At 39.4% G+C, this 26,515-nt stretch overlaps 2 protein-coding genes across 18 annotated transcripts in view; one reads left to right on the top strand and one right to left on the bottom strand.

Annotated features, from left to right (window-relative positions):
* Window positions 1–780: 780 nt before the first annotated feature.
* On the bottom strand, window positions 781–13,083 carry SSMEM1 (serine rich single-pass membrane protein 1). 3 transcript variants are annotated; one of them, XM_019825797.3, is made up of 3 exons: window positions 12,944–13,083; window positions 4,101–4,155; window positions 781–1,626 (listed from the first exon to the last, which is right to left on the bottom strand). In XM_019825797.3, the coding sequence occupies exons 1-3, from the start codon at window positions 12,962–12,964 to the stop codon at window positions 1,130–1,132; spliced, it is 573 nt and encodes a 190-aa protein (XP_019681356.2). In that variant the 5' UTR covers window positions 12,965–13,083; the 3' UTR covers window positions 781–1,129. The 3 variants fall into 3 exon arrangements, with proteins under 3 accessions (XP_019681356.2, XP_006929434.2, XP_003983118.2); XM_006929372.3 differs by lacking the exon at window positions 12,944–13,083 and adding an exon at window positions 12,563–12,700; XM_003983069.5 differs by lacking the exon at window positions 12,944–13,083 and adding an exon at window positions 10,382–10,769.
* A 96-nt stretch (window positions 13,084–13,179) lies between these two features.
* TMEM209 (transmembrane protein 209) overlaps window positions 13,180–26,515 on the top strand; it is a 35,484-nt gene continuing 22,148 nt past the window's right edge. For 13 of the 15 annotated variants that reach the window (XM_045052750.1, XM_045052749.1, XM_045052748.1 and 10 more), the window contains exons 1-6: window positions 13,541–13,657; window positions 14,815–14,951; window positions 15,111–15,169; window positions 16,366–16,497; window positions 17,003–17,244; window positions 21,644–21,845. In XM_045052750.1, the coding sequence (XP_044908685.1) occupies window positions 13,655–13,657; window positions 14,815–14,951; window positions 15,111–15,169; window positions 16,366–16,497; window positions 17,003–17,244; window positions 21,644–21,845 (775 nt within the window). In that variant the 5' untranslated portion in view covers window positions 13,541–13,654. The other 2 variants (XM_023250569.2, XM_011280544.4) reach the window with 2 other exon arrangements.

Genomic DNA, 26,515 nt, shown 5'->3' with positions numbered 1-26,515 from the left:
ATCCTCTTCTTCTATCTTTGATGCCTAAATCCTTGACTATCTTTAGCAAGAATCCTGTTAGGTCAGGTTGTCGAGAATCCTCTATCCTTGATGTCTCCTCTTAGTAATTTTCCATTCATTAACCACCCCCTACCCTGCTCCTTGGCTGTAAATCACCCCTCGTCCTTGCTGTATTTGGAGCTGAGCTTGATTTTCTCCCCTATGGCAACAGATTTAACCCCTATTACAATAGTCTTTTTCTTTTCAAGCAATGGTTGATAGATTTTTTTTTTTTTTGGTAGCACTTTGTGGCATAGTTTTTTTTTAATTCTTTAATCTCAACTTTACTGAGATATAATTCCAACTTTATTGGTGTATAACATGCATAATTTATAACATGTATAGTTTAAGGTGTATAACATGATGATTTGATACACATATATATTGTGACAGATTACCACAGTAAGATTATTTAGCACTCCATCACCTCGCACGATTACCATTTTGCTGTGTGTGGTGGGAACCTTTCGGATTTACTCTTAGCAACTTTCAACTGTGGCATTGTAACAGTATTGTTAACCAGAGTCCCTATGCTGTACGTTAGATTACCCAAAACTTATTCGGGTCTTTCTCCAGGCTCTCTTCCTCCTCACCAACTGTAGCTGATACATGTGCAGCAATGCAGCTCTGATAGAGTCACCTGAAAATACGGACCTGGAGAATGTGGTCCATTCCATGCCAACCAATGTCACCTAATTCATTCAGTCAGTCAGACCGTCAAAACACACGAATACATTTAAATGGTTTGTGAACATAAATATATTTTCAAAGAGCTTCCTTATTTGTAGTACAGACATAAACAAAATACAAATACGCAAGGAATAAAATATGTCTTCTGCTCTTTTGAATAAAAAAAAAACCCATAGGAGATGCAGATCTTTGATGTTGTAACGGTGCCATAAACAAATTCACTGGCCTGTTTTTGGACAAAGGATCATCAGAAATTTTACCTGTTGGGTTCCAAGTACGTTTTTGTTGTTAGTAGAGAGACTCTATTGTAAAAGCCTCCTCACCTAGAGCTCTGGTGATTTTTTTGTGTTTTATTCATCTCTTTCATTTGGCTTCGCGTAAGGCCAGGACTTGATAAAATTCAAATTTTGCTGTATTTTGTGCTAATGTCAGGTACACGATTTTCCTCTTGAATATCTGCCTTCGTGTGGGTTGTTCCTGAAGTGTTTTGAAGGAAATGGCGCGTCAACCACTCACTGGTTATCATGGCTTTGCAGTGGAGGCAGGGCCTTTCCCTGGTTTGGTAGCTTCCCGCATTCCTTTGCCTCTGAGCTATTTTCCTCTTCTGAATACTAGCTGGTGATGGGTGATGTTCACTTTCACTCTCCTTCCACGAAGAGGCTCCCGAGTTAGATTCTTCACCGTCACACTCGGTAGTATCACTGTCACGTTGGGTCTGATTCACCCGGCTGAATTGAGAACGGCGCCTGGCTCGTCTTTGTTCCAGAGAGGCGTTGACCAAAGCCACTTCAGAGTCAGTTACAGGGGTGAGTTGGCTCTGTTTTAGTTTTTTCATCATTTGTAAAGAGGCCCAGTCACCATCTTTGCTTTGCCGCTTAAAGGAAGTATCTTTGCTTGCTAACAGCCAAGGAAACAGATGAATATGTTAGGCATATTACTGGTCACCGGAACTTCATATTCCCTAAGGAAGCCTGTGGCACGTGTGGACTCACTCTCAGTTGCCATTTGCCAAGCCACCACTTTTCTCCACTCACTTGCAAGTGTTGGCGTCTCCCTGCATCTGTACGACTTGTACTACACCAAATCTCCTAAAGACCAGGAGGGTCAAATGGACGCTTGACACACTGCTTTTGAAGTTTTGTGGGCCCCTGATATAAGACCAAGGGAAAGGTCTCTAAGCCTTTCCAGAGAAGGATCCCTTTTTTTTTTTTTAACGTTTATTTATTTTTGAGACAGAGAGAGACAGAGCATGAACGGGGGAGGGTCAGAGAGAGAGGGAGACACAGAATCCATAACAGGCTCCAGGCTCTGAGCGGTCAGCCCAGAGCCCGACGCGGGGCTCGAACTCACGGACCGCGAGATGGTGACCTGAGCCGAAGTTGGCCGCGTAACCGACTGAGCCACCCAGGCGCCCCGAGAAGGACCTTTTTTTAACCTTGCCTTGAAGTCTTAAAGATTCCACTATGTATGTGAATGTGATTTGGGTAGCGGGAAACTAAAAAGGATCTTTTCTCTACACAGTGAGTGTGCTGGAGTTGTCTTTTGCCCAGCTGGCTGGCAAAAACAGATTGTTAAGTTTTCAGGAGTTTAATAAGATAGCTGTTAAAACACAGCCATTAGTAAAAATGAAATCATACAAACTCACCATTAAATCAATTTAGGTTACATAAATGTGATAAATATTCAAAACTAATCACTTCCTAATTATTTTATCACATTTTATTATGAGGTATGCTCTTAAAGCTATTTCTGTCCTATCTGGTTGGAAATACCACGTAATCATGTGCTGCTCTGCATCTCTCCCCTGTAACATCACACTGGTAATTTGAAATCAGTTTTGATGGATGGCATAGAAATCAACAAGCACTAAAAATCAGGTCTCGTTTTATGGTTTTGCGGATTGTCTAGGCCTAAAGTGATGAAAAACAGGTTATTAACATAGGTTATATTTAAAAGTGTCATGGGCAGGGCGCCTGGGTGGCTCTTGACTTCAGCTCAGGTCATAATCTCTGGTTCTTGAATTCAAGTCCTGCATTGGGGTCCTCACTGACAGTGCAAGGCCTGCTTGGGATTCTCTCTCTCCTCTCCCTGTCCCCCTCCCTCTCTCTCAAATAAATAAACTTAAAAAAAAAATGAAATAAAATAAAAAATAAAAGTGTCATGGGGTGCCTGAGTGGCTCATTGGTTGTGTGTCCGACTCTTGGCTGTGGCAGGTGATGATCTCCCGGGTCATGGGATTGAGCCCCATGTTGGGCTCTGCGCTGGGCATGGAACCTGCTTGGGGTTCTCTCTCTGTCCCTCCTCTGCTCACACATGTGTGCTCTCTCTCTCTCAAAATAAATAAATAAACTTAAAAAAAAAAGTGTCATCCTGTAGCCACCACATTGTGAATAGCACCCAAAAACAAGGGAAATATGCTTCCAGACTATTCTAAAACTATGATCCAATTCAGCAAAGAAGTCACATCATTGACAACCAGGTCAAGTTCTAACATACATCTTGTTTCTTTCATCTTACTCCTTAACTTAAAGGAAAAGAACATTCATTTTGGAGCTACACTTGTTTGTCCATTGCAGCCACAGGCCGGCCAAGGATGCAAGGGTCTGGCAAAAATCAAGGAAAGCATTTCGCTACAACTGGCAATCTATATGGAATTTACTATAAAGTGTATGACATGTTTTGTTACTTGTAAATTGTGCGACATACATCCTTCATGTCAGCGACATTTAAAAAACCCCACGTAGACACACATCCACATTTTTGGGGAGCCAGTTGTTAAAACACTTAACAGCACACCACAGCTTATAGGTTATTTAAAAAGATGTCATACATGGGGCGCCTGGGTGGCTCAGTCGGCTGGGTGTCCGACTTCGATTCAGGTCATGATCTCACGGTCTGTGAGTTCGAGCCCCGCGTCGGGCTCTGGGCTGACAGCTCAGAGCCTGGAGCCTGTTTCGGATTCTGTGTCTCCCTCTCTCTCTGCCCCTCCCCTGCTCATGCTCTGTCTCTCTCTGTCTCAAAAATAAATAAATGTTTAAAAAAAAATTTAAAAGATGTCATACAAAGCTCACAATGCTGTAGCAACCCGAACAATAAAGGTATATGAAAAGGGAGCTATGTGAAGGGAGAATGTTGAGGAATGAAGCGAGAGCTTGAACTCTACCTACCAGTAATTTATTTATAGACTCTAGCGGCTCTGCAAAAGCAGGTAAACTGTCCTGGGCTAAAGCAAGGAGCTCCCGCAAGGGGCCACCACAGGTCTGGGGAGGCCCTATAGCCATTCTGGGCTGTTCTCCTCTGTACTTTGCTTTCCACATTCAGCACACATTTCTCTCATCACAGTCCAATACCAAATATGTACCCACGCTCACCTCTACTGACCGAGGTGCTGGTCCCGCTGTCTTCATCCTTTTTCTTCTCTGACATCTGTTTCAGAAATACAGATTAGTAATAGCAATCTCAGTTGGTTGGTTTTCGCTTACATTTACTTGTAAAACACTGCTGCCCTACGGGCACCTGGAAAGCTCAGTCGGTTAAGCGTCTGACTTCAGCACAGGTCATGATCTCATGGTTTGTGAGTTCGAGCCCCACGACGGGCTCTGTGCTGACGGCTCAGAGCCTGGACCCCGCTTCAGATTCTGTGTCTCTCCCCCTCTCTCTGCCCCTCCCTGCTCATGCTCTGTCTCTCTCTGTCTCTCAATAATAATAAATAAACATTAAAAATTAAAAAAAAATCCACTACTGCCCTAGACTCTTGGACAATGTCTAATTTTAAACATTCAGTACGATTCAATAAATTCTTTTTTTTTAAATTTTTTTAAACTTTTTTATTTATTTTTGAGACAGAGCATGAATGGGGGAGGGGCAGAGAAAGAGGGAGACACAGAATTGGAAGCAGGCTCCAGGCTCTGAGCCATCAGCCCAGAGCCCGACGCGGGGCTCGAACTCACAGACCGTGAGATCGTGACCCGAGCTGAAGTCGGATGCTTAACCGACTGAGCCACCCAGGCGCACCCCGATTCAATAAATTCTTACTGAGTTTCCATTACAGTGATCCATCTGCTGCCCACTGAAGATCAGGCTTTGATGCCGAATCTGCCAATGTGTTTTTTTTTTTTTAATTTTTTTTTTCAACGTTTATTTTTTATTTTTGGGACAGAGAGAGACAGAGCATGAATGGGGGAGGGGCAGAGAGAGAGGGAGACACAGAATCGGAAACAGGCTCCAGGCTCCGAGCCATCAGCCCAGAGCCCGACGCGGGACTCGAACTCACGAACCGCGAGATCGTGACCTGGCTGAAGTCGGACGCTTAACCTACTGCGCCACCCAGGCGCCCCTGCCAATGTGTTTTGAACCAAACCGAATGGAACAAAGACTTGAGAGAAAATAATACTGATAAGGATCTGTAGGTTATAAAGTTTTCCTGTATTCACACTGTAAAGACATGTTATTTAAACATCTTTTTTTTTTTTTTTTGAGAGAGAGAGAGAGAGAGAGAGAGAGAGAGCTTGAGTGGGGGAGAGGGGCAGGGACAGAGGGAGGGAGAGAATCTCAAACAGGCTCTATGCTCAGTGTTGATTCCCCTGAACCTGGGATCATGACCCAAGCAGAAATCAGGAGTCGGATACTGAACCGACTGATCCACCCAGGTGCCCCTAAATATCATTTAAAAACAGATTTGATAGTAATGGGATTGATTTTAAATTACTTAAAAAAATTTTTTAATGTTTACTTATTTTTGAAAGACAGACAGACAGACAGTGTGAGCGGGGAAGGGGCAGAGAGAGAGGGAGCACAGAATGTGAAGCAGTCTCCAGCCTCTGAGCTGTCAGTACAGCTCGAACTCGTGAACTGTGAGATCATGACCTGAGCCGAAGTCAGACGCTTAACAGACTGTGAGCCACCCCGGCACCCCTTAAATTACTTTGTAAAGGACATTTCATCAGGTCTCCTTTTCTATTATCTTTGAAGATCTTTACCAAAGTTCATAAACTTAATATCTCCTAAATCCTTTAGGAACTTTCCTCCAAAAGGCAACCATAACGCATTATCTGTGAATCTGGCAACAAAAAGGAAATGGATTTCTTTGAAGAGTTCCAATTTCAAATATTCTAGCCCAATATTCCATAAATAAGTCTGTTCCATTGTTCAGATCCGTGCCTCATTTTTTGATGCTGAACGTGATTTTGCCAAAAGATATCAATATAAAGCAACTCTTTCAGAATGTATCAAAATTTTAGAAATACTGGTAACACTTTTGACACACAATAATTCTCACTAGGAATCTAATAATCCAGGGAATAATCCCCCAAAGAGAGAAGACTATGCACAAAAATAATCAGAATGTAATTAAGATAATATAAAACTCAAAATTCAAAAGGAGGCAATGGTTACATAAACTATGCTACAATCATCATATATGGTTGTAAAAACTATTATAATAAAGGCATGTCACAGCATAAGAAAATGCATGTTATAATATTAAGTTAAAAATCAAGATGCACGGGAATGCAAGCTGGTACAGCCACTCTGGAAAATAGTATGGAGCTTCCTCAAAAAATTAAAAATAGAACTATCCTACGACCCAGCAATTGCACTACTAGGCATTTATCCAAGGGATACAGGTGTGTTGTTTCGAAGGGACACATGCACCCCCATGTTTATAGCAGCACTATCAACAATAGCCAAAGTATGGAAAGAGCCCAAATGTCCATCCACGGATGAATGGATACAGAAGATGTGGTATATATATACATACAATGGAGTATTGCTCGGCAATCAAAAAGAATGAAATCTTGCCATTTGCAACTACATGGATGGAACTGGAGGGTATTATGCTAAGTGAAATTAGTCATTAAGAGAAAGACAAAAATCATATGACTTCACTCATATGAGGACTTTAAGAGACAAAACAGATGAACATAAGGGAAGGGAAACAAAAATAATATAAAAACAGGGAGGGGGACAAGACAGAAGAGACTCATAAATATGGAGAACAAACTGAGGGTTAGTGGAGGGGTTGTGGGAGGGGAGATGGGCTAAATGGGGAAGGGGCCCTAAGGAATCTACTCCTGAAATCATTGTTGCACTATATGCTAACTAATTTGGATGTAAATTAAAAAAATTTAAAAATAAAATTAAAAAAAATCAAGATGCAAATTTGTATATGCAGTATGATCACAAGTTCACTAAAAATATGAAAAAAGACTAAGCAATGTCCACAAGTGTTAGCAATGGTTGAGTTTGAGTGAAAGAGTGTTAGTTTTCCTTATAACTTTTGAAGTTGTCTCCAGTTAGGAAAAAAATGAATTTTTGTAGAAAGTCCAACTTCCTTCGGGTAGAAAGTGCTGTACTTGGGTACTCATAACTACAATCCAGGACCCTTGGCCCATTCCTTTCTTAGTATCTGATCTCTGCAATAGCAGGCAAGTATCTTTAACAAGGTGCCTCTCTCCTTTTTGGGTTACGGCAACCATTCTCTGAAAACCTTAAGAATGGAAACTTCTTTTAAGAAACCAGTCTTTTGAACAAAAGATACAATGGGCATTAAGGAGGGCACTTGTTGGGATGAGCACTGGGTGTTATATGTAAGTCATGAATCATTAAATTCTATTCCTGAAATCAGTATTACACTATATGTTAACTAACTTGGATTTAAATTAAATATATATGTACATATATGTATGTGTATATATGTACATATATGTATGTATATATGTATATTTAATATATATTTATTTTAATATATTAACTTATATAGTTTATATAATATATAAATATATATTTATAAATTTATATATTATATAGAAATTTATATATATTATATATTTATAAGTATAATATATATTAATTTCTATATAATATATATTCAATTTAATATATATTTTAATACATACTTAATATATAATACATATACACATACATATATGTACATATATATACACATACATATACATACATATACGTATATATATAAAAGAAACCACTCTTTTAGAAATGATTGGGGGGGCTTATTTTAAATTGAATATGTATAGAGATAATTATTAAATGATTAGCAGTTTATAAGCCTAAAAGTTATAGTAGTTGGTTATTTCCATGTAATCTGGAGTGATTTTTATTTCATTGCTTGCACTTTTCTATAATTTCTACGTTTTCTATAGTGCATACTTTTGTAATGGACGAGGAAGGGGGAATGTTTAAAAACATTTATTAGGTTTATATCATTTTCACAGAAAGCCTCTATATTTGACTTAATGTCACATTAAAATATAATCACAAAATCCTGAGAAAGATTTTGCATCAAGCTAAGTGGAATCATATGAACTGTGGTTATCAAAAGCATTTTATTAACTATCTGCGTGTGACTCCGTGAGTGAAAACAGCAGCAGAGCATGCCCTAAGGAGTAGAACAGAGGAGAGATCTAGGCTAAGGCTACCAGGGGACAACTCTGCAATTTCTCCGATTCACTTAACACCTCTTAAACTCAGTTTCCACATATGCAAAACAAGAAGCTTGGGCTGGCATTGTTGGGAAAAATACCAGCACCAGCAGTCTGAATAAACACTAAACAAATGTGTAAACTAAATATAGTATTCATAGTCTCTGAAAGCAAAAGAGTAAATGCGTCCTGAAGAGTGGCAAATCCAGAGGAAATCCCTGTGCTTCGCAGTGGAGGATAATCACCACCACATTTCCATCACACTTTTACCATTACTTCAAGGTTTGTAAATAAAGGCTCATAGGTTAGCAGAGAAAATGAAGTTCAAAGTGAAAGAAAAATTCCATCCTCCTTGACTAGCTCTCATATGGTTCTCAGATTTCAAATCTGGGACCCTTCAGAAGAAGCAGTTCAACCAATTGTAACTGCCATAAGGATACAAAGTGAAAGACGAAACCTCTAAGATAATTAAGGTTTTAATCAGCACTGAATAGATTTAATTCAACATTTCAGCTATGCTTTGAAGCAAACGAATTATATGGCAGGAAACCATATAATAAACCTCTGTCACTAACCACTTGTGTGACATTGGACAAGTCACTTGATTTCCTTGGGGTTTATCAATTAAAAAAAAAAAAAAGGAGGGATACTGATACCTTACTCGCCTACAGAAAGGAGGCAGGACAACGTGCTCTCTTCAGGTCCTTGAAGCTCAGGACTCTGGGACTCCAAAGAGCTGACGCAAGCAAAGGAGAAGAATAGCTTAGACCTCGTAAGTGGTCTTCATGAGGAAATTGCCAGGAATCAATTTCAATTTTTTGTTAATTTTCTAAAGTATCTTTTCTGGCCCATCCAGACAAATTCAATATACTTAGCTAGGGAGTTTAGGACACATATCAGCGATCACTATTCTAAATCTCCTTTTGGCAAAGTATCTACTTGAAGAAGCATTTAGACTTTAGATGAAACTTCTCAGGGGGAAGAGGTGGTGAGGGGAAGAGTCTCTGATTATCATAATGGAATCCAGCTGGCATAGATAGACCGAACCTCCTGCTCTCCTTCTAGAGCTGATGCAGCACTGGGTCTAGCAGCCCATTGCCAGCCCAGTGTTCTGACTGTAATGCCAAATGATGGAGGTTTGATTAATCATCAGCCTGTATTAATGGCCAGCAAGGACTCCATGTCAGCAATTTATAAGAGCTCGGTTACTCATAATATGTTGGAGATTCACAGTCCTGAACATTTGGGCTATCTCCTTCCTAAGAGGATGGTATTTTCTTCTGCTAGTAGGTGGTCTAGAATGGCGACCTTCGTTCTGTTTAGTTTATTTCTACATCTTATCTGGCGGGAGAGTATAGTGCCTCATTCTACAAACTCCCAAATCCTACAACACGTCTTCTATAAATACGACAACTTTAGTATCTTTGATTAGAATTACGTGGCTACAAAAGGAATGTGGAGGTCATTCACCAGTAGGGAAGTTCATCCCAGCATTACATAGCCTATGGACAAACTGCAAACCTAAATGTCTCAGAATCACAGATTTGTTCTGGTGCAACCACCAGAAGTCATGCAGTCATGAAGTCATGAGGAGTGCTGCTGTGTGAATACGATTTGAGGAAGTGTTACAATATAATACTAAGTTTTGAAAAGGCAGGATACGAAAATATGTACAATACAATGCCAACAATGTAAGATCAAGGAGAAATGGAGAGAAATATATTGAGATAGAGAAAAAGAAAAAAAACTAGAATATACTCCAAAATGTTAACAACGGTTATCTCTAGAGAATAGGATTACGTTAGCTTAAATTTTCTTCTTCATCCTTTTCCATATTCTTGGATGCTCTAGAACGAGATTGCATTATTTTTTTTTAAATTTTTTTTTAACGTTTATTTATTTTTGGGACAGAGAGAGACAGAGCATGAACGGGGGAGAGGCAGAGAGAGGGAGACACAGAATCTGAAACAGGCTCCAGGCTCTGAGCCATCAGCCCAGAGCCCGACGTGGGGCTCGAACTCACGGACCGTGAGATCGTGACCTGAGCCGAAGTCGGACGCTCAACCGACTGAGCCACCCAGGTGCCCCAAGATTGCATTATTTTTAAAGTAACTTTTAAAAAGTAGTTGGATCGAAGTAAAGTGAATTTATTTTATGGAAAATCCCCTATTCTACAGTCAACATATTCTATAAAATGAAATTGGATAGCCTACCCAGACAGAAGCCCGCGAAAAGAACATCAGGACCAATATAATGACAAAATACCAAAGCAGGAAGCTCCCTATTGCCCCGCAAGAGTCATCCTTCTGGCATTCATAATCCTGACTTGGAATAGGAAAACTTAAAGGTAGGGGAGGAGGATCCACCTCCCAAAATAAGGAAAAAAGGTCTCCCATGATGGCTTCTCGCTTTGGAAATAAAGCATGCTCGAAAGAATGAAGATGACTGAGAAGTACTTCACTCCATGTGTATGACAATTTCCTTGGCAACCTATTATGACATACACTTCAGTAACTGTGACAGGAACCGGCAAACACTTCTTGGGTTTCTAAGCTTTTGGAAGATTTACCTAAATTATTTCTACGAAAGGTTATGGTATTTGCCCCCTATGTCAATAGGGTGCATTCTGCCCTAATCTTTTTTTTTTTTTTTTCCTGAAATTTGTATACACTGTATTTTCCTTAAATTTTAACGCCTATAAAATCTAAGTCTCTGAGGTATTCATTCATTTTTTTCAGTGTCTTTTACATGTATCACTTACCATATATAGATTAACATACATCGGTCTAATGTGTTATAGACTGGATTGTGTTCCCCCAAATTCATATGTTGAATGAATAACCCCCAATTTGACTATAATCACAGATAGGGCTTTAAAGAGACAATTAAGGTGAGGGGCATCTGGGTGGCTCCATGAGTTGAGCGTCGGACTCTTTTTTTTTGTTTTGTTTTGTTTATTTATTTGAGAGAGAGAGCACAAGCAGGGTAGGGGCAGAGAGAGAGGGAGACACAGAATCCAAAGCAGGCTCCAGGCTCCGAGCTGTCAGCACAGAGCCTGATGCAGGGCTTGAACTCACAAGCTGTGAGACCATGACCTGAGCTGAAGTCGGAAGCCCTATCGACTGAGTCACCCCGGCGCCCCAAGCACTGGACTCTTAATTTCGACTCAGATCATGATCTCACAGGTTCATGAGTTCGAGCCCCACGTAGGGCTTTGCACTGACAATGCAGAGCCTGCTTGGGATTCTCTCTCCCTCTCTCTGCCCCTTCCCTGCTCACGAGCTCTCAAGAATAAATGAATTAATTTTTAAAAAGAGATAATTAAGGTTAAGTGAGGTCATAAAGATAAGGCCCTGGGGCGCCTGGGTGGCGCAGTCAGTTAAGCGTCCGACTTCAGCCAGGTCACGATCTTGCGATCCCGGAGTTCGAGCCCCGCGTCGGGCTCTGGGCTGATGGCTCAGAGCCTGGAGCCTGTTTCCGATTCTGTGTCTCCCTCTCTCTCTGCCCCTCCCCCATTCATGCTCTGTCTCTCTCTGTCCCAAAAATAAATAAACGTTGAAAAAAGATTTAAAAAAAAAAAAAAAAAAAAAAAGATAAGGCCCTAATCCAATATGACTGATGTCCTTATAAGAAGAGTAAGAGACGCCCCAGGGGTATGTGGACACAGAAAAAAAGGCCCTGTGAGGACACAGAAGTCAGTAAGCCAAGGAAAGAGGCCTCAGGAGAAAACAGTTCCAACCTGGAAAACTGTGAAAAAATTTAATTTTTGTTGTTTAAGCCACCCACTCCAGGGTACTTTTTACAGTAACCCTAGCAAACTAATACATAATGCCACCTATATATCAAATTTGGATAGTAGTACCGTTCCTTTTTTTTTTTTAATTTTTAACATTTATTTATTTTTGAGACAGAGAGAGACAGAGAATGAACAGGGGAGGGGCAGAGAGAGAGGGAGACACAGAATCTGAAACAGGTTCCAGGCTCTGAGCTGTCAGCACAGAGCCCGACACGGGGCTCGAACTCACGGACCGTGAGATCATGACCTGAGCTGAAGTCGGACGCTTAACCAACCAAGCCACCCAGGCGCCCCAGTACAGTTCCTTTTTAAGCCTTCAACAAATGCACGATAACTTAAGGACATCAAGAGAGGAACGATGAGTCTGTTGTAAATGACATCAGATGTATACAATTTCCTAGGAAAGATACATGGGGTAGGGAGGAACCTAGTATTTTAATTTTGACTGTAGACTGAACCCTTTCACTGCGAACCATTTTTGAGTTAGTTCGTCTCAATCTAAAACTAGAGCAAAACACTACTGCTGCTAAGGCAGTCCAAAAATTATTAAAATCGCAGTTAAAAAAAATCTGTTAGGTCTTTTAAGAGCATAGCATACCTGCAGATTCCATTGCATATTAATGATAGGCAGTAAATAAATAATAATTATTATCTATTAAGGAAACAATTTTCTTCTATTTGACTTTAGATGCATTTTAGGAAACTTTTTGGTCATTGAGACGTACATGACGTAACAATCCACTAGCTTCTTGTGAAAAGGTGTAATGTTTTCATTAGGGTAACATTTCTCCACATCCCCAACGGCGGGTCCCAGCGCCCTGCTCTTCCTGGCTGTTGGCCCTGTGCTTTAGGCCGGCGTCGCCTCTTCCAGGAAGCTCTCCTTCCGGGAGCCCATCCGTGGCACGCCTCTGGGCTCACCTGCCCCCACGTCTCCTGCCCACCTAGGTCACCAGCTGGCTGAGTTCTTCCAGACACTAACCAGGGAGCTCCACTTTCGCATCCCGGCGCGGCTCAGTGGCACAAAGTAGGCGTTTGGATTCGTTCAATGAAACCAAACTGAACTCCCCGATGAACCTCTTTTCCCCCTCAGGATCAGTTCCGAAGAATATGCAAGAAAAGGAACGATTGCATTTTTTTTTTAACCTCAAAACCACTAGCAACTTTGACACGTTTGGGGTTTTCTTCTCACCGCTGCAACCTCATCACAGGGATATTTAAGAATTTACGCTGGGTCAGAACACTTTTTTTGTGAGAAATGCTTCGCTGAGGCTGATGGGCGTCTGGACACATTACCACATTCTTTACCCTACAATTGGCTACCCTGCTCAATAAAATCTGCTTTAAAAAGTGAGTCCATAAATGCTCTAAGGAAGCTAAAGTTATATTAGTATATAGAAATTCAGCTTGTTACAGTTATTTCTTTTTACTGCGGGTTCAGAGCTTGGTCTGAATTTTTGCTGCCCAACTTTCTCCCCGCAGCTGAGCGGGAGCCACAAACCCTAAAGCTGTTTCCCTGGTAACGTTCCTAGCTCTAGGGCTCCCAGCCGCCCTCCCCAACCTCCTCTTCTCGCGAGAAGGTGCGTTCTTCCGGTAACTGTCGTCCGGCAAACTGGTCGCCTACGCCTTAGAGCTTGGCTTCGCGCATGTGCAGTAGAGAGTGGCGCGAGCCAGCAGCTTCCGGCCGAAGAACATGGTGGGTTTTCGGGGTCATTTTTGTGCTTAGTGGACGCGGAGTCCACGCGTGCTGTGGGGTTTCCACGACTGCGGATCTGCGGAGGGTTCAGCCAAAGGCGGGTGTGGCCAGGCGTCCCTCCACCTGTAGCGGAAAGGAAGAAAGAAACGATAGGGGTTGCTGAAGTTTGTGCTGGGAGACCCAGGGAGGGAAGCTCTCGGGACTGGGAAGTTTTGACTCGCGGACTGGGTGGCGGGAAGAGCGCGGCTCTGTGCTTTCTGGGCAACGACTCCAGATATGGAAGTCTTAATGTTTTTCTGCCGGAGATGAGGCCTAGCGAAACAAAGGAAATATAAATCCCACGTGGACCCAAACTGCACACTCCCCAGTCGCTCTCATCCCCTTCACAACAGGAGCGTTCACCCTTACAAAACTTCAACCCTCACACTTTATCGGCGGCAACACAAAATTGGGATCTTTGGCGCTCATCGGTCCGAGTGCAGAGTTGTTTACGATCTTCTGCGTGAAGATGTAAGAGGAGAGCCTTAAATTTTTTTTTAATATTTATATTTATTTTTGAGACAGAGCATGAGCGGGGGAGGGGCAGAGAGAGAGAGAGGGAGACACAGAATCCGAAGCAGGCTCCAGGCACTGAGCTATCAGCACAGAGCCCGACTTGGGGCTCGAACCTACAAACCATGAGCTCATGACCTGAGCTGAAGTCGGAGGCTCAACCGTTTGAGCCACCCAGGCGCCCCAAGAGGAGAGTCTTTAATGGTTTGTAGCTAATATGGAATATTTTCTCTCAAAGCTTGGTATTTTGAGTTTCTTAAATTAGCCCCCTTGGGCTAGTCTTTGTGACATTCCAAAACAATACGGAATAATTGCACATAAAATCACCACCCTTTTAAATTACAAAATAAGACATTTTTATTCATTGGAAGTGTTCTCTGAAGTGATGAGCAAGTTCTCTATTGATTACAATATAGTGCCTATAAAGTTATAATTTAGGGCTCCCTTTTCATATAATAATAAAATAAAAATTTTTGGAAAGACATTAAAGATAAGGGAAAATATGTGCAGTTTTTAGTTACAATGACAAAGGACACAAGTTGGATTTCTTAAATGGGGAAGTGGTTTCTCTTCGTTAATTCCTGTGCTTTTTTGTTTTTGGATAGATGCAAGGGGAGGCAAATCCTAGTGCTTCCCTTATTGACAGAACCATCAAGATGAGAAAAGAAACAGAAGCTAAGAAAGTGGTTTTAGCCTGGGGACTCCTAAATGTATCTGTGGCTGGAATGATATATACTGAAATGTAAGTTAATTAATCAAAAAAAGTGAAACTTAAAGAGGACAGTGGTTGGTTCCACAGGTTTTTGTGTTTTTTTTTGATTTTAGGTGTTCTCTGTGGTTTGGTTTTTGTGTTTGTTTGTTTGTTTTTTAAGACTTTGAAAAGCCTTCTTAATTTTTTCAGGACTGGAAAGTTGATTAGTTCATATTATAATGTGACATACTGGCCCCTTTGGTATATTGGTAAGTAATTAATTTTTACTGTGATTTAGGTTTGCTACCAATGAAAAACTGCATTCATGCTTAATTCAGCTTAGTATTCATCCCTTCACTCCATAAATATTCAAGTGTGTAGTGTGTTCCAAAAACTGGGAATATAGCAGGCAGGGAACAAGATCCTTGCCCTCATGGAAGGAACATTCTAGTAGAGGAATGTAGAGGAGACAAATTAAACAGTACAGTTCCAGGTAATCATTAGAGCCCTCTGATGAAAAATAACTTCTGGTGGTGGTGATTCGCATTTATTTTCTCTGAAATGCCTTCCCTAAATCCCTACCATGTCTCCTTTCAAGAACAATCAGATTTGTATTCCATTAATGCCTTCCTCAGGTTCCTCGTTCTGTCCTCTCTACTTCTCTCTGCTCTTCAGTATAAAGAGGGTATAAAGAGTCTTTATGGCCATTAAAGTGAATTCTGTAGTCTAATACACATGTTAATGTGGAGTCCATGGTGTAGCAAGTGAATAAGCAAGAGTTTTGGGAGCACCTCGGTGGCCCAGTCGATTAAGCGTCCGACTTTGGCTCAGGTGATGATCTCACAGCTCGTGGGTTCGAACCCCACATTGGGCTCTGCTGACAGCTCAGAGCCTGGAGCCTGCTTCGGAGTCTGTGTCTCCCTCTCTCTCACTGCCCCTTCCTTCCCTGCTCGTGCTCTATCTCTGTGTCTCTCAAAAAATAAATAAACATTAAAAAATTTAATAGGCAAGAGTTTTGGGATCTGCATACCTGAGTGTATAATCATGACTTCGGTAACTAGCTGTGTGCTCTTGCAAAAGTCACTTGACTCCTCTAGTCAACTGAAGGTGAAAATGTTTATTGTACAAGGTTGTGAGGGTTAGTGATTTTTTTTTTTAAGATTTTTTTGTTTTTAAGCAATCTCTACACCCAACGTGGGGCTCCAACTCAACCCTGAGATCAAGTCGCATGCTCCACCAACTGAGCCAGCCAGGTGCCTGATAACACTTTGAAATTTACTAGTAAATGCCATAGACATTATACATAATAGACATTCATTAAATGGTAACTGTTATGAGGACTAAGAAGATAGTTTTCAGTTGTGTTGTTAAATTGCTAAAGTATGAAGGGTTTTGTTTTCCACTCACCTTTAAATGTTATCCCTTCCATCCTCCCCCTTAAAAAAAATAAATTGTTCTCTTCCAGAGCTTGCCCTTGCGTCCCTCTTCAGCCTAAACGCCTTATTTGATTTTTGGAGGTATTTCAAATATACTGTGGCACCAACAAGTCTGGTTGTTAGCCCTGGACAGCAAACACTTTTAGGGTTGAAAACAGCTGGTAAGTGTTTTATATCTTTTGCAAAGGTGGGGGAAAGGTTGGCAATAAATCTTTCTCAATTTAATTTGCCCTTTTTATAGACTCAGCTGGAAGGGACTTCTAAAGCCATCTGGTTCAACTATATTAAACAAGTCTATAATAAATTGTCTTAAGACCAATGATTATCATTCCTATTTGTATAAACTGAATGGAAATACTATTCAACAACCTTTGTTCCATTGTTCAATTACAGTTAAAATTAAATGACTAACCCTTATGGATTGAAGCTAATCTCTTACTTTAAACTGTATGGAAATGGTAAACCACTACTTTGTGTCCTTAGGTAATAATATGTAATTTAACAACCAAGTTATTCTGTTACTTTCTCTTTTCCTGAAGAAAAAGATTCATTTCATTAAGTCTGTTTTTATAGAAATTTTACTTATACATGCATGCACATATTATTTATTTATTTATTTATTCATTCATTCATTCATTCTTTCTTTCCTTCCTTCCTTCCTTCCAGTTGTACAGACTACTCCTCCACACGATCTGGCAGCAACCCAAATCCCTCCCTCGCCACCTTCTCCTTCAATTCAGGGTCAGAGTGTGTTGAGCTATAGCCCATCTCGTTCACCCAGTACCAGCCCCAAGTTCACCACCAGCTGTATAACCGGATACAGCCCTCAGCTGCAAGGTCTGTCATCAGGTGGCAGCAGTTCCTATAGCCCTGGAGTGACTTACTCTCCCATCAGTGGTTATAATAAGGTAATGAATCTTTTTTCCTGGCCAGTCACATTATTTTAGAATTGGGAGCTACCTTGAAAATCACCAAATGAATCAAAACTCCTCATTTTCTCACTGACAGGACTGAAGAAACAGTGGGTAATTGACGTGCCCAAATTGCCCATTTAAGAGCCAAGAACAGAACCCAGATCCTGATACCTATTCAGACGTTATGTATACCACACCCTAAAATGAAAGAAAAAAATCAGCTTTTGCAAAGATAATAGACTGAGAGTCACCCTCTAGGATCTTTCTGCAGGGTCTTTCAAACAAGTTGAGACTATGATAATTTTTTACTTTAGTTTTTTAAATCTATGTTTGCCCTCTTTCTTTGCTTGTTTATATGAAACTTTTGTATATCCTTACAGAATCTTAATGCTTTTCATCATGTGGAATATCTCCTAAGCTAAAAACTGGGATTGTTGTGTAGTTTGACTCTTCATGATGGACACCACCCTTCATGGGATGACTAGAAACCTCCATTCCAACTTCCGCAAAGTGGGTTTGATAGAAGCAAAATTGACAAATTTGAAATTGTGACTCCTGCCTGAAGTGTAAGAATATAAAAGGAGTGTTAAAGGGGGCATGGTCACGTTTTCAGATGCTCTCACTAGTTAGAACTACATCCCTATAGCTGCTAGTTAAATGAGGAATGTTTGGAAGTGAAATCAACACACTGCCTTTACCCGTTACATAATATTTCTTTGTAATGAAATTGCATACTACTGGTTACCCAATATCAATTTTGGCAAATAATAACATTTAGAAAATTTTGTATAAGTTAAATTTTATGAGGAAATGTATATGTAGTGATAATTAATAACCCATAGGCAAATATGACTTACAGTTTTTGTTTTCATGAGAAAAAAATCACTCATAGTTTTACCAACCAAACGTAATTTCTGTTTAATGGCTACTTAATACTCATCTAGTGGAAACACCATAGTTTACTCTTGAATATGTAAGTTATTTTTATTTCTTAAAAACTATTAATCTGTATAAACTTGGTAACATTAATTATCTTTTTTCTCCTAGACTGTAACCTTCTTGAGTACAGGATTGTGTGTTTTTATTCATGTTTGTTTTCTTAGCATAGTATATGAAATATCGATGCTACATATACATATTTGTTGAACCAAGTTAATACCATGGAAAAGTTAATGAAATGGAATAGTAATTTTTCTAGGGAAAAAATGCTGAGATTGACTAACAGGTAGAAAACCTAAATAAATAAGGAAGAAAAAATTTGAACTTTAATCAAATATATCTGCAGAATATATTAGGGTTCCGAAGTTTTGTCATTGAGTTCTTTTAAGTTTTCAAGAAACTTTTCAACTTTTGATTATGGAAATGTTGAAACATAGACAAAAACGAAGGGACTAGTACAGTGTATTTCTAGAGTCAGAAAACCGGATTGAAATCCTGGGACAATCTTGAGTGAACTACCTAATCTCTCATATCTGAAATTAGTATGGTAGTAATATTTACTTATTATCGAGAGGATAAAATAAAATAATGTACATTATGCATAAGATGTGCCCCTCAGCAAAAATAAACCCATTAGTGAATAGCGCAGATATCATCATGGCATCTAGAAGGATCTTAGAGAAGGGGGCATCTGGGTGGCTCAGTCGGTTCAGTGGCCAACTCTTGATTTCAGCTTGAGTCGTGATCCCAGGGTTGTGGGATTGGGTCGGGCTCCGTGCTGAGCATGAAGCCTGCTTGGGATTGTCTCTTTCCCTCTGCCCCTCTCCCTGTTTGTGCTCTCTCTTTCTCAAATAAAACTTTTTTTTTTTTTTTTTTAAATAAAAAAAATAAAGAAGAGAAAGCAGGGCGCCTGGGTAGCTCAGTCAGTTAAGCATCAAATCCTGATTTCGGTTCAGGTCACGATCTCAGGGTCGTGAGATTGAGCCCTGTGTTGGGCTCTGTGCTGACCATGGAGCCTGCTTAAGATTCTCTTCCTCACTCTCCCTCTGCCTCTCTCCCTTGCTCACACACTCACTCTCTCTTTCACTCTCAAAAAAAAGAAAGAAATCAATGTGGAAGAGGAGTAACATTTTTCTTTTTTTTTCAACTTTATTTCTTTTGCCACTGTACTGGAGTAAATAGTTAATAAAATAGGTAATACCAGTGACCAGTAGTTGTATTTTTTTAAGTTTTATTTATTTAGGTAGTCTCTACACCAGACTTGGGGCTCGAACTCACCACCCTGAGATCAAGAGTTGGATGCTCTTCTGACTGAGGCAGCCACGTGCCTCCATATTTTTAAAGTGTTTAACTTCATAAAGAAACACAAGTTAAATGTAATTTTTTTTTAATTCTTCTATATCCAATAAACATTTTAAAATAGTGAAATGGACATATACCAAAATAGGTCCGTCTATCAACTTTTTTCTGAATAGTACTTAGCACAACATTTTCATTTAATAGAATCGGAATATGTATTAAATGTTCATATGCTTTGATCAGATCATTTCCGTTCTAAAAATCTCCTGAAGGACATTTCTCAGAAATTAAGAAAAGATTTATGTAGGGGCACCTGGCTGGCCAGTCGGTAGGGCATGTGGCTCTTGATCTCAGGGTCATGAGCTCAAGCCTCACGTTGGGTGTGGAACTTACTAAAAAAAAAGAAGAAGAAAAGAAAAGATTTATGTACGGAGATGTTAACATTATTTACAGTGGCCAAATCTTGTAGATAATTCAAATGTATTGAATGTAAAAATAAATAATGGTACGTATGTATAATGAAATATTGTATAGCTAGTAAGAATATTACAGAGGATTTTTATAGGAAAATCCTTGGTTACCTTTAAAAACACAATGAGGTTTAGGGACACCTAGGTGACTCGGTTAAGCGTCCGACTCTTGAATTGGGCTCAGGTTATGATTATACACTTTGTGAGTTGAAGCTCCACATGGGGCTGGGATTCTCTCTCTGCCTCTCTGCCACTTGTGTGCGCACACATACGTGCTGTCTCTCTCTCTCTCTCTCTCTCTCTCTCTCTCTCGTAGAAAAAAAGCTAAAAATGAGGTTTAAAAAACAATTGTTTTGTTTAAAAAAATATGTAAAAACAAAAATATATTGATATAGCTATATGCACTTAAAGATTTGAAAATACATAAAATATGAAAAGGGATTATATTACCTCTAGGTTGTAGTTCTAAGTATGACTTATTTTCTTCAAACTTTCCATTTTTTAAGACGTGCACATAGTGCTTTTTTAAAAAAATAGACTTTATATTTTAGAACAGTTTTAGGTTTGGGCACCTGGGTGGCTCAGTCAGTTGAGCGACTGACTTTTGATTTCGGCTTGGGTCATGACCCAAAGGGTGTGGGATCAAACTCTGCTTTGGGGCTCTGCCCTGATGTGGAACCTGCTTGGGATTCTCTGCCTCTCTCCCCACTGCGCTCGCTCGCTCACTCTCTCTCTCTCTCTCAAAAAACAAAACAAAACAGTTTCACAGCAAAACTGAGAGGAAGGTACAGAGACCTGTCCTATACCTTTTGCCCCCCCACGGGCACAGCCTTCCCAATATCAAAATCCCCCACCAGAGTGGTACATCTGTTCCAGTTGATGAACCTGCATTGGTACATCATTATCACCCAGAGTCCACAGTTTACTTTAGGATTCATTCTTGGTTGTGTACATTCTGTGGGTTTAGATAAATATATAATTCTGTATACCCACCATTATGGTTCGGTATCATATAGGGTAATTTCATTGCCTTAAAAGTCCCTCGTGCTCCACCTATTCATCCTGTCCCACTCCTGACCCCGATCCCTGGCAACTACTGATCCTTTTGCTTTTTCCATAGTTTTGTCTTTTTCAGAATATCATATAATTGGAATCATACAGTGTAGCACTTTCAGATTGGCTTCTTTTAGTCAGTCATGTGCATTTAAGGTTCCTCCATGTCTTTTCATGGCTTGATAGCTCATTTCTTTTCAATGCCAAATAATATTCCATTATGCAGATGTACCACAGCTTATTTACCCGTCCACCTACTAAAGGATGTCTTGGTTGCTTCCAAGTTTTGGCAATTATGGAATAAAGCTGCCGTAAATACCTGTAGGCAGGTTTTTGTATAGACCTAGGTTTTCAACTCCTTTGGCTAAGTCCCAAGGAGCACAATTGCTAATCAGATGATAAGTGTAGTTTAGTTTTGCAAGAAACCTCCAAACTGTCTTCCAAGGTGGCTGTACCATCTTGCATTCCCACCAGCAGTGAATGAGAGTTCCTGTTGCTCCACATCCTTAGCAACTTCTGGTGTTGTCATTGTTCTGGATTTTGGCCATTCTAATGGGTGCGTTACTTTCTGAAAGTCAAAAACCAACACAAAAGTAAATTTCAATAAGAAAAAGTTCTTTTATTTTGTATAGTTGGCAAGCTATAGTCCTTCTCCTTCTTCTCCATACCCTACAACTGTTGGACCAGTGGAGGGCAGTGGGTTGAGATCTCGCTACCGTTCTTCACCCACCGTCTATAACTCGCCTACTGACAAAGAAGACTACATGACAGACCTACGAACTTTGGATACTTTTCTTAGAAGTGAAGAAGAGAAACAGCATAGAGTTAAGCTGGGTATGTATATTTTTATTCAGATCCAACTCTCATTTTTGGTGTTGCTTTTATGTTATCCTTACCCGATTGTTTTCATTATTTTGATAACTGTACATAAATACTTCTTTTTTACTAATATGTGTAGCTTAGGAGAGAAATACATTTTGTTCTTTTATTTTATAGAGTTAGAATTTTAAGTGCGCCAAATTTAAGAAGTAAAATGCAGTTGAACTGAGAATTCTTGAACCTTTTATCTACATTAAGATTGAAAGCTTTTTCTATATATAAGTTATACTTTCTATTCAAAAATTGAGGCTATAAAATGTTTTTGAAGCGGTGCAGAGCAAAGCTTATTGAAGTGATAGTTGTCTCTTTTTGGTCCTTGGGAAGATTGGCATGACAGGGAGGGATAAAGGAGGGAGAACATATTTACTCCAGAAGTGCTGCTGTTTTTCAGAACATTTTCGAACTTCTCTTTAGTTTACTTTGAGAAACAGTGTTAGCAAATCTTAATCCATTTGGGGTGGATTTGATTATAACAAAGTCAATTATTTGAAACCAAATTAGGTTATTGAGCCACGTAATGATTTTTCCCCCTCAGGAACTTTCACAGAAAGCACATTAGGTGCTAAAGCATGGCCACAATGAGGAAGTCCGTTATTGGACCATGGCTCTTTGTGTCACTTGAAATCTCTCCATTGATTTTTAATTTAATTTTGCCTGAAAGTGCCAGAAATGTCAAAGAAACAAATCAATATTATCTTGTTATTTGTCGATGCATGCTTTTTCTTCTTGTGAAATTTTGAACTATTTCAAGTTTTCTGAAAATTATATAGAGTATAATGCAAAGAACAACCTATGTCATTCCCTCTCCCTGTCTTTGTCTTATTGAGATATTTTCTGGCTTCCATTTTTATTTCCTCTTTGATCCATAGGACTTACTTAAAAGTGTTATTATTGTTTAAAAGTAATATTAGTGATTGGTGTTGCTTTTAATTTCCAAACATTGAAATGAAGGCTTGATTATCTTTTATTTTTCCTCTTAAGTTAATTGTGCTACACTAGAGATTGTGACCTCTACCCTGTTAATTCTTTGGTATTTTTTAAGACTTGCATTTGGGCCTGTTGTGTGATCACTTTTTATAAATGGTTTTTGGTATGTTGAAAAGGATGGCATAGTCTCTACATACTTGGCTCCATATTTGCTCATTGAACCAAACTTCCTGAACGTGTTCTTAAATTCTTTATCTTATTAATCTTCATCCACTTGCTCTATTAGTAAGAAAGTCAGTTAAAAGCTCCCACTGATTGTTTTACATTAAATGTGTCCTCATAATTCTGTTAAATTTGCTAAATGTATATGAAATTATGTTAAGTGCATATAAATTCATGATTGTTAATATCATTCTGGTCAGTTATTTTATCTTTTTTTAAAAAAAAATTTTTTTTTTAACGTTTATTTATTTTTGAGACAGTGACAGAGCATGAACGGGGAGGGTGAGAGAGAGGGAGACACAGAATCTGAAACAGGCTCCAGGCTCTGAGCTGTCAGCACAGAGCCCGACGCGGGGCTTGAACTCACGGACTGCGAGATCATGACCTGAGCCGAAGTCGGCGGCTTAACTGACTGAGCCACCCAGGCGCCCCTCTTTTATCTTTATCTTAAGCTTTTTGCCTTGAAATCTGTTTTCTCTGATATTAATACAGCTGTACTGATTTTCTTTTGGTTAGTATTTGCCTGGTGTATCTGTGTCCATCCTTCTACTTTGAACTCTCTGTGCCTGTAGGTTTTAGGTAATTCAGTATTTATATAAATTAAATAGTAAGTATTTTTGTGAGGAGCTACTTTGAGACTATATAAGTATCTTCTTCCTCATCAAATTTGACTTACTGGCTTTAACATCCTTTTAAGTTTCTTTTCAAAATTATTACTGTGTTGTAGTGGCTATCTCATCCCATCATTCCTTCTATATTATTCCCTTTTACATTTTTAAACATGTTTTGTGATAAAATATGCATAAGGTTTACCATTTGAACCATTCTTAAGAGTATAATTCAGTGGTATTCACATTGTTGTGCAACCACCTTTTACATTCATTTGTTGGCATTCTGTTGCAAGATAAGAACTTTTTCTTCTCCCCAATTATGACATTTATTTTAGTGGTTAGATTGTTTCAGGTTTGGGTAGTGGGATCCTCTGGTTTCTGTTTTTTGTTTGTTGTTTTGTTTTACTGTCTAGCACCACAAGATATTCCAGGCTTCTCTTGTACTTTCCTGGTTAACTAGCTCTGGAGTCAGTCCACTTCTCCAAGGGGACCGTGATTGCTTTTAGTGGAGAATGATGTTGAGAAATTAATGTCTGGGCACTGGATATGTCATTGTTGATGGGGTATCATTACTCTAGGTCCTCTCAACAGACAGCCGGGAATATATATGTATATACACACACAAACACACCTATATGTGTTTCCATATCCATCCACCTATATATTAAAAACCATGAGTACATACTGATACCTCCAATTGCAGTCCAGCTATGCAGGGTTTATTCTAGCCTCCTCCCTTTTCATATTTGTAACTCCTTTCTCCAATAGTAAGAAACCAGGCACTCACATTTACTCTTTCTCACACACTTTTTTTGCTGCCTGGCCACTTCATCCTTAACTATTTCGAATGCATCTCCCAAGAATGTGAACATTTTCCTTTCTGACTATAGCGTAATTACCATACTTGAGATACTAGTGTTACTCATATTCACATTTCTTCCAATTGACCCGATAATGGCCTTTGTAGCTTTTTTTTTTTTTTCCTTTTACTGGTGCAGGATCTGATCAAGGATCATTTTTCCATATTTAGCTGCCATGCTTCTTTTGTCCTTTTTAATCTAGAACATTTGTGCGTCTTTGTTTTGTTTTTTTATGACATTTACATTTGAAGAAGTCAGCCTAGTTGTTTTGCAAATTTGGATTTGTGTGATCATTTTTCATTATTGGATTAGATAAGAATCAGTTTAAAGACGATTTTTTGGCAAGAATACAACTTAGGTGGCAGTGTGCTCCTTTCAGCATATCACATCAGGAGACTCATGATACCATTTTGTCCCTTTATTGGCGAGATTAAATTGGATCAGTTGGTCAAGATGATGGCAACCTTGGCCTTTCCCTTTTGTAATTAATAAATAATCTATAGTGCGATACTTTGAGACTTGTGAGTCCTGTTCCCCAACAGCCTTTTACCCGGTGGTTTTAGCATCTGAAGGAGTTAATGCAGTGGTGGTTGCAAAATGGAGACTTTCTAATATTTTCATTTCTTCTGCATTTAGTAGTTTGGCATTCTTCTGTTGTCCCCCTTACCCCACAGTTTGTGCTGCTGGTTGGTTCTTCCATTAGCAGTATCTAACCTGCTGTTTAACTCACTGAGTTTTTTCATTTGTTGTGGGTGGGTTTTTTTTTTTTTCTCCAGTTTTCAAGGTTTTACTTGGTTCTCTTTCAAATATGCATGATTTATTTTAGTGTATCTTGTTTTGTTCTTATGTTTTCAATTTTTTCCTATCTCAGTCACTTTAAACATGACTTTCTAAAAGTCTCTGTCCTGTAGTTCAGTTATCTAAAGTTCTCGAAGGTTAAATACTCACATTTTTGTCTTGTTGATTCCTTTGCTTGGAACCCTGTTTCCTCTTGTGATTTATGTATTTGTTTGTTTTTGGTAAGTTTATCTGCAGTACAGTTCTATCTGTGCTCTTCTATCCTGGGCAGGCTGGATACAAGCCTTGTCTCCTCCTAGCAGTTTTGTATTTGCCTCTGCCAAGTACCTAAGGAGTATTATGACCTTGAACTAACTTAGGTAATTTCTGGGCTAGGAGGTTCCTGGACTTCACAGGTAGTATAAATGGGTGTTCTAAACCCATATGTAAATGGATAATTTTTAAATCCCCATACAACTTAGATGAGTTTCCTTACTATCTCCTGGTGCCAGTGGACAGATTTTTTTCTTATCTACAAGAATGTGGCCATTTGAGGTTCTTGGCCCTATGCTGGCTACAGGGGATAGAGGTAAGAGAAAAGAGGCTGAGTCCAACCCTACCTCACCTTTGCCTCACTACCATTTCCCACTTGGGCAGTGAAATCCAAGCTGATAGGTTTCCCAAAGCATACAGAATTCTCCTGAGCAGCCACAGCATCAGCTCACAGGGATGCTGGGGAAAAATAATATTTCCTGCCCTCAAGGAACTCAAATTCTGTTTGGGTAAAAAGACAAACTATAGCCTTAAAGTGTAATAACTGCTCTGGTAGAATCCTCTAGAGGATTAAGTCCCCATATTAACTATTAACATTTCCTGAAAGTAAATTTATAAATTTAAAAGTGGAATCGGCAGTCTCTTTGAATGCAACGCAGGAATTATTACAGGCTATAAAGAGAATGCAGTGTAGTACAGGGAAGAGTGAGTGGAGCTGCTGGCCCACAGAGTAGTTTATTAATAGGAAGCTGTAGTCGTACCATTCAGAAAGAGCTACTAAAAATTCAGGCAAGGAACTTCCTTAGCCTATTTATTTCCTGAGGAAATTTGTCTTTTGTTTGTTTCTTGCTGAGTCATTTGAAAGTCTTAGAGAATGAAACAAGCCTAATTTTACAACAGAAACAGATACTTTCAACCACTTGGTTGATATTGCTCAGAAAATGTTCTTTTTAAT

The sequence above is a fragment of the Felis catus genome, chromosome A2 (assembly GCF_018350175.1).
Source record: "Felis catus isolate Fca126 chromosome A2, F.catus_Fca126_mat1.0, whole genome shotgun sequence".
In the NCBI taxonomy this organism is placed as follows: Eukaryota; Metazoa; Chordata; class Mammalia; order Carnivora; family Felidae; genus Felis; species Felis catus.
The sequence above is the reverse complement of the archived record's forward strand: the minus strand, read 5'-3'. Positions and strand labels throughout refer to the sequence as shown.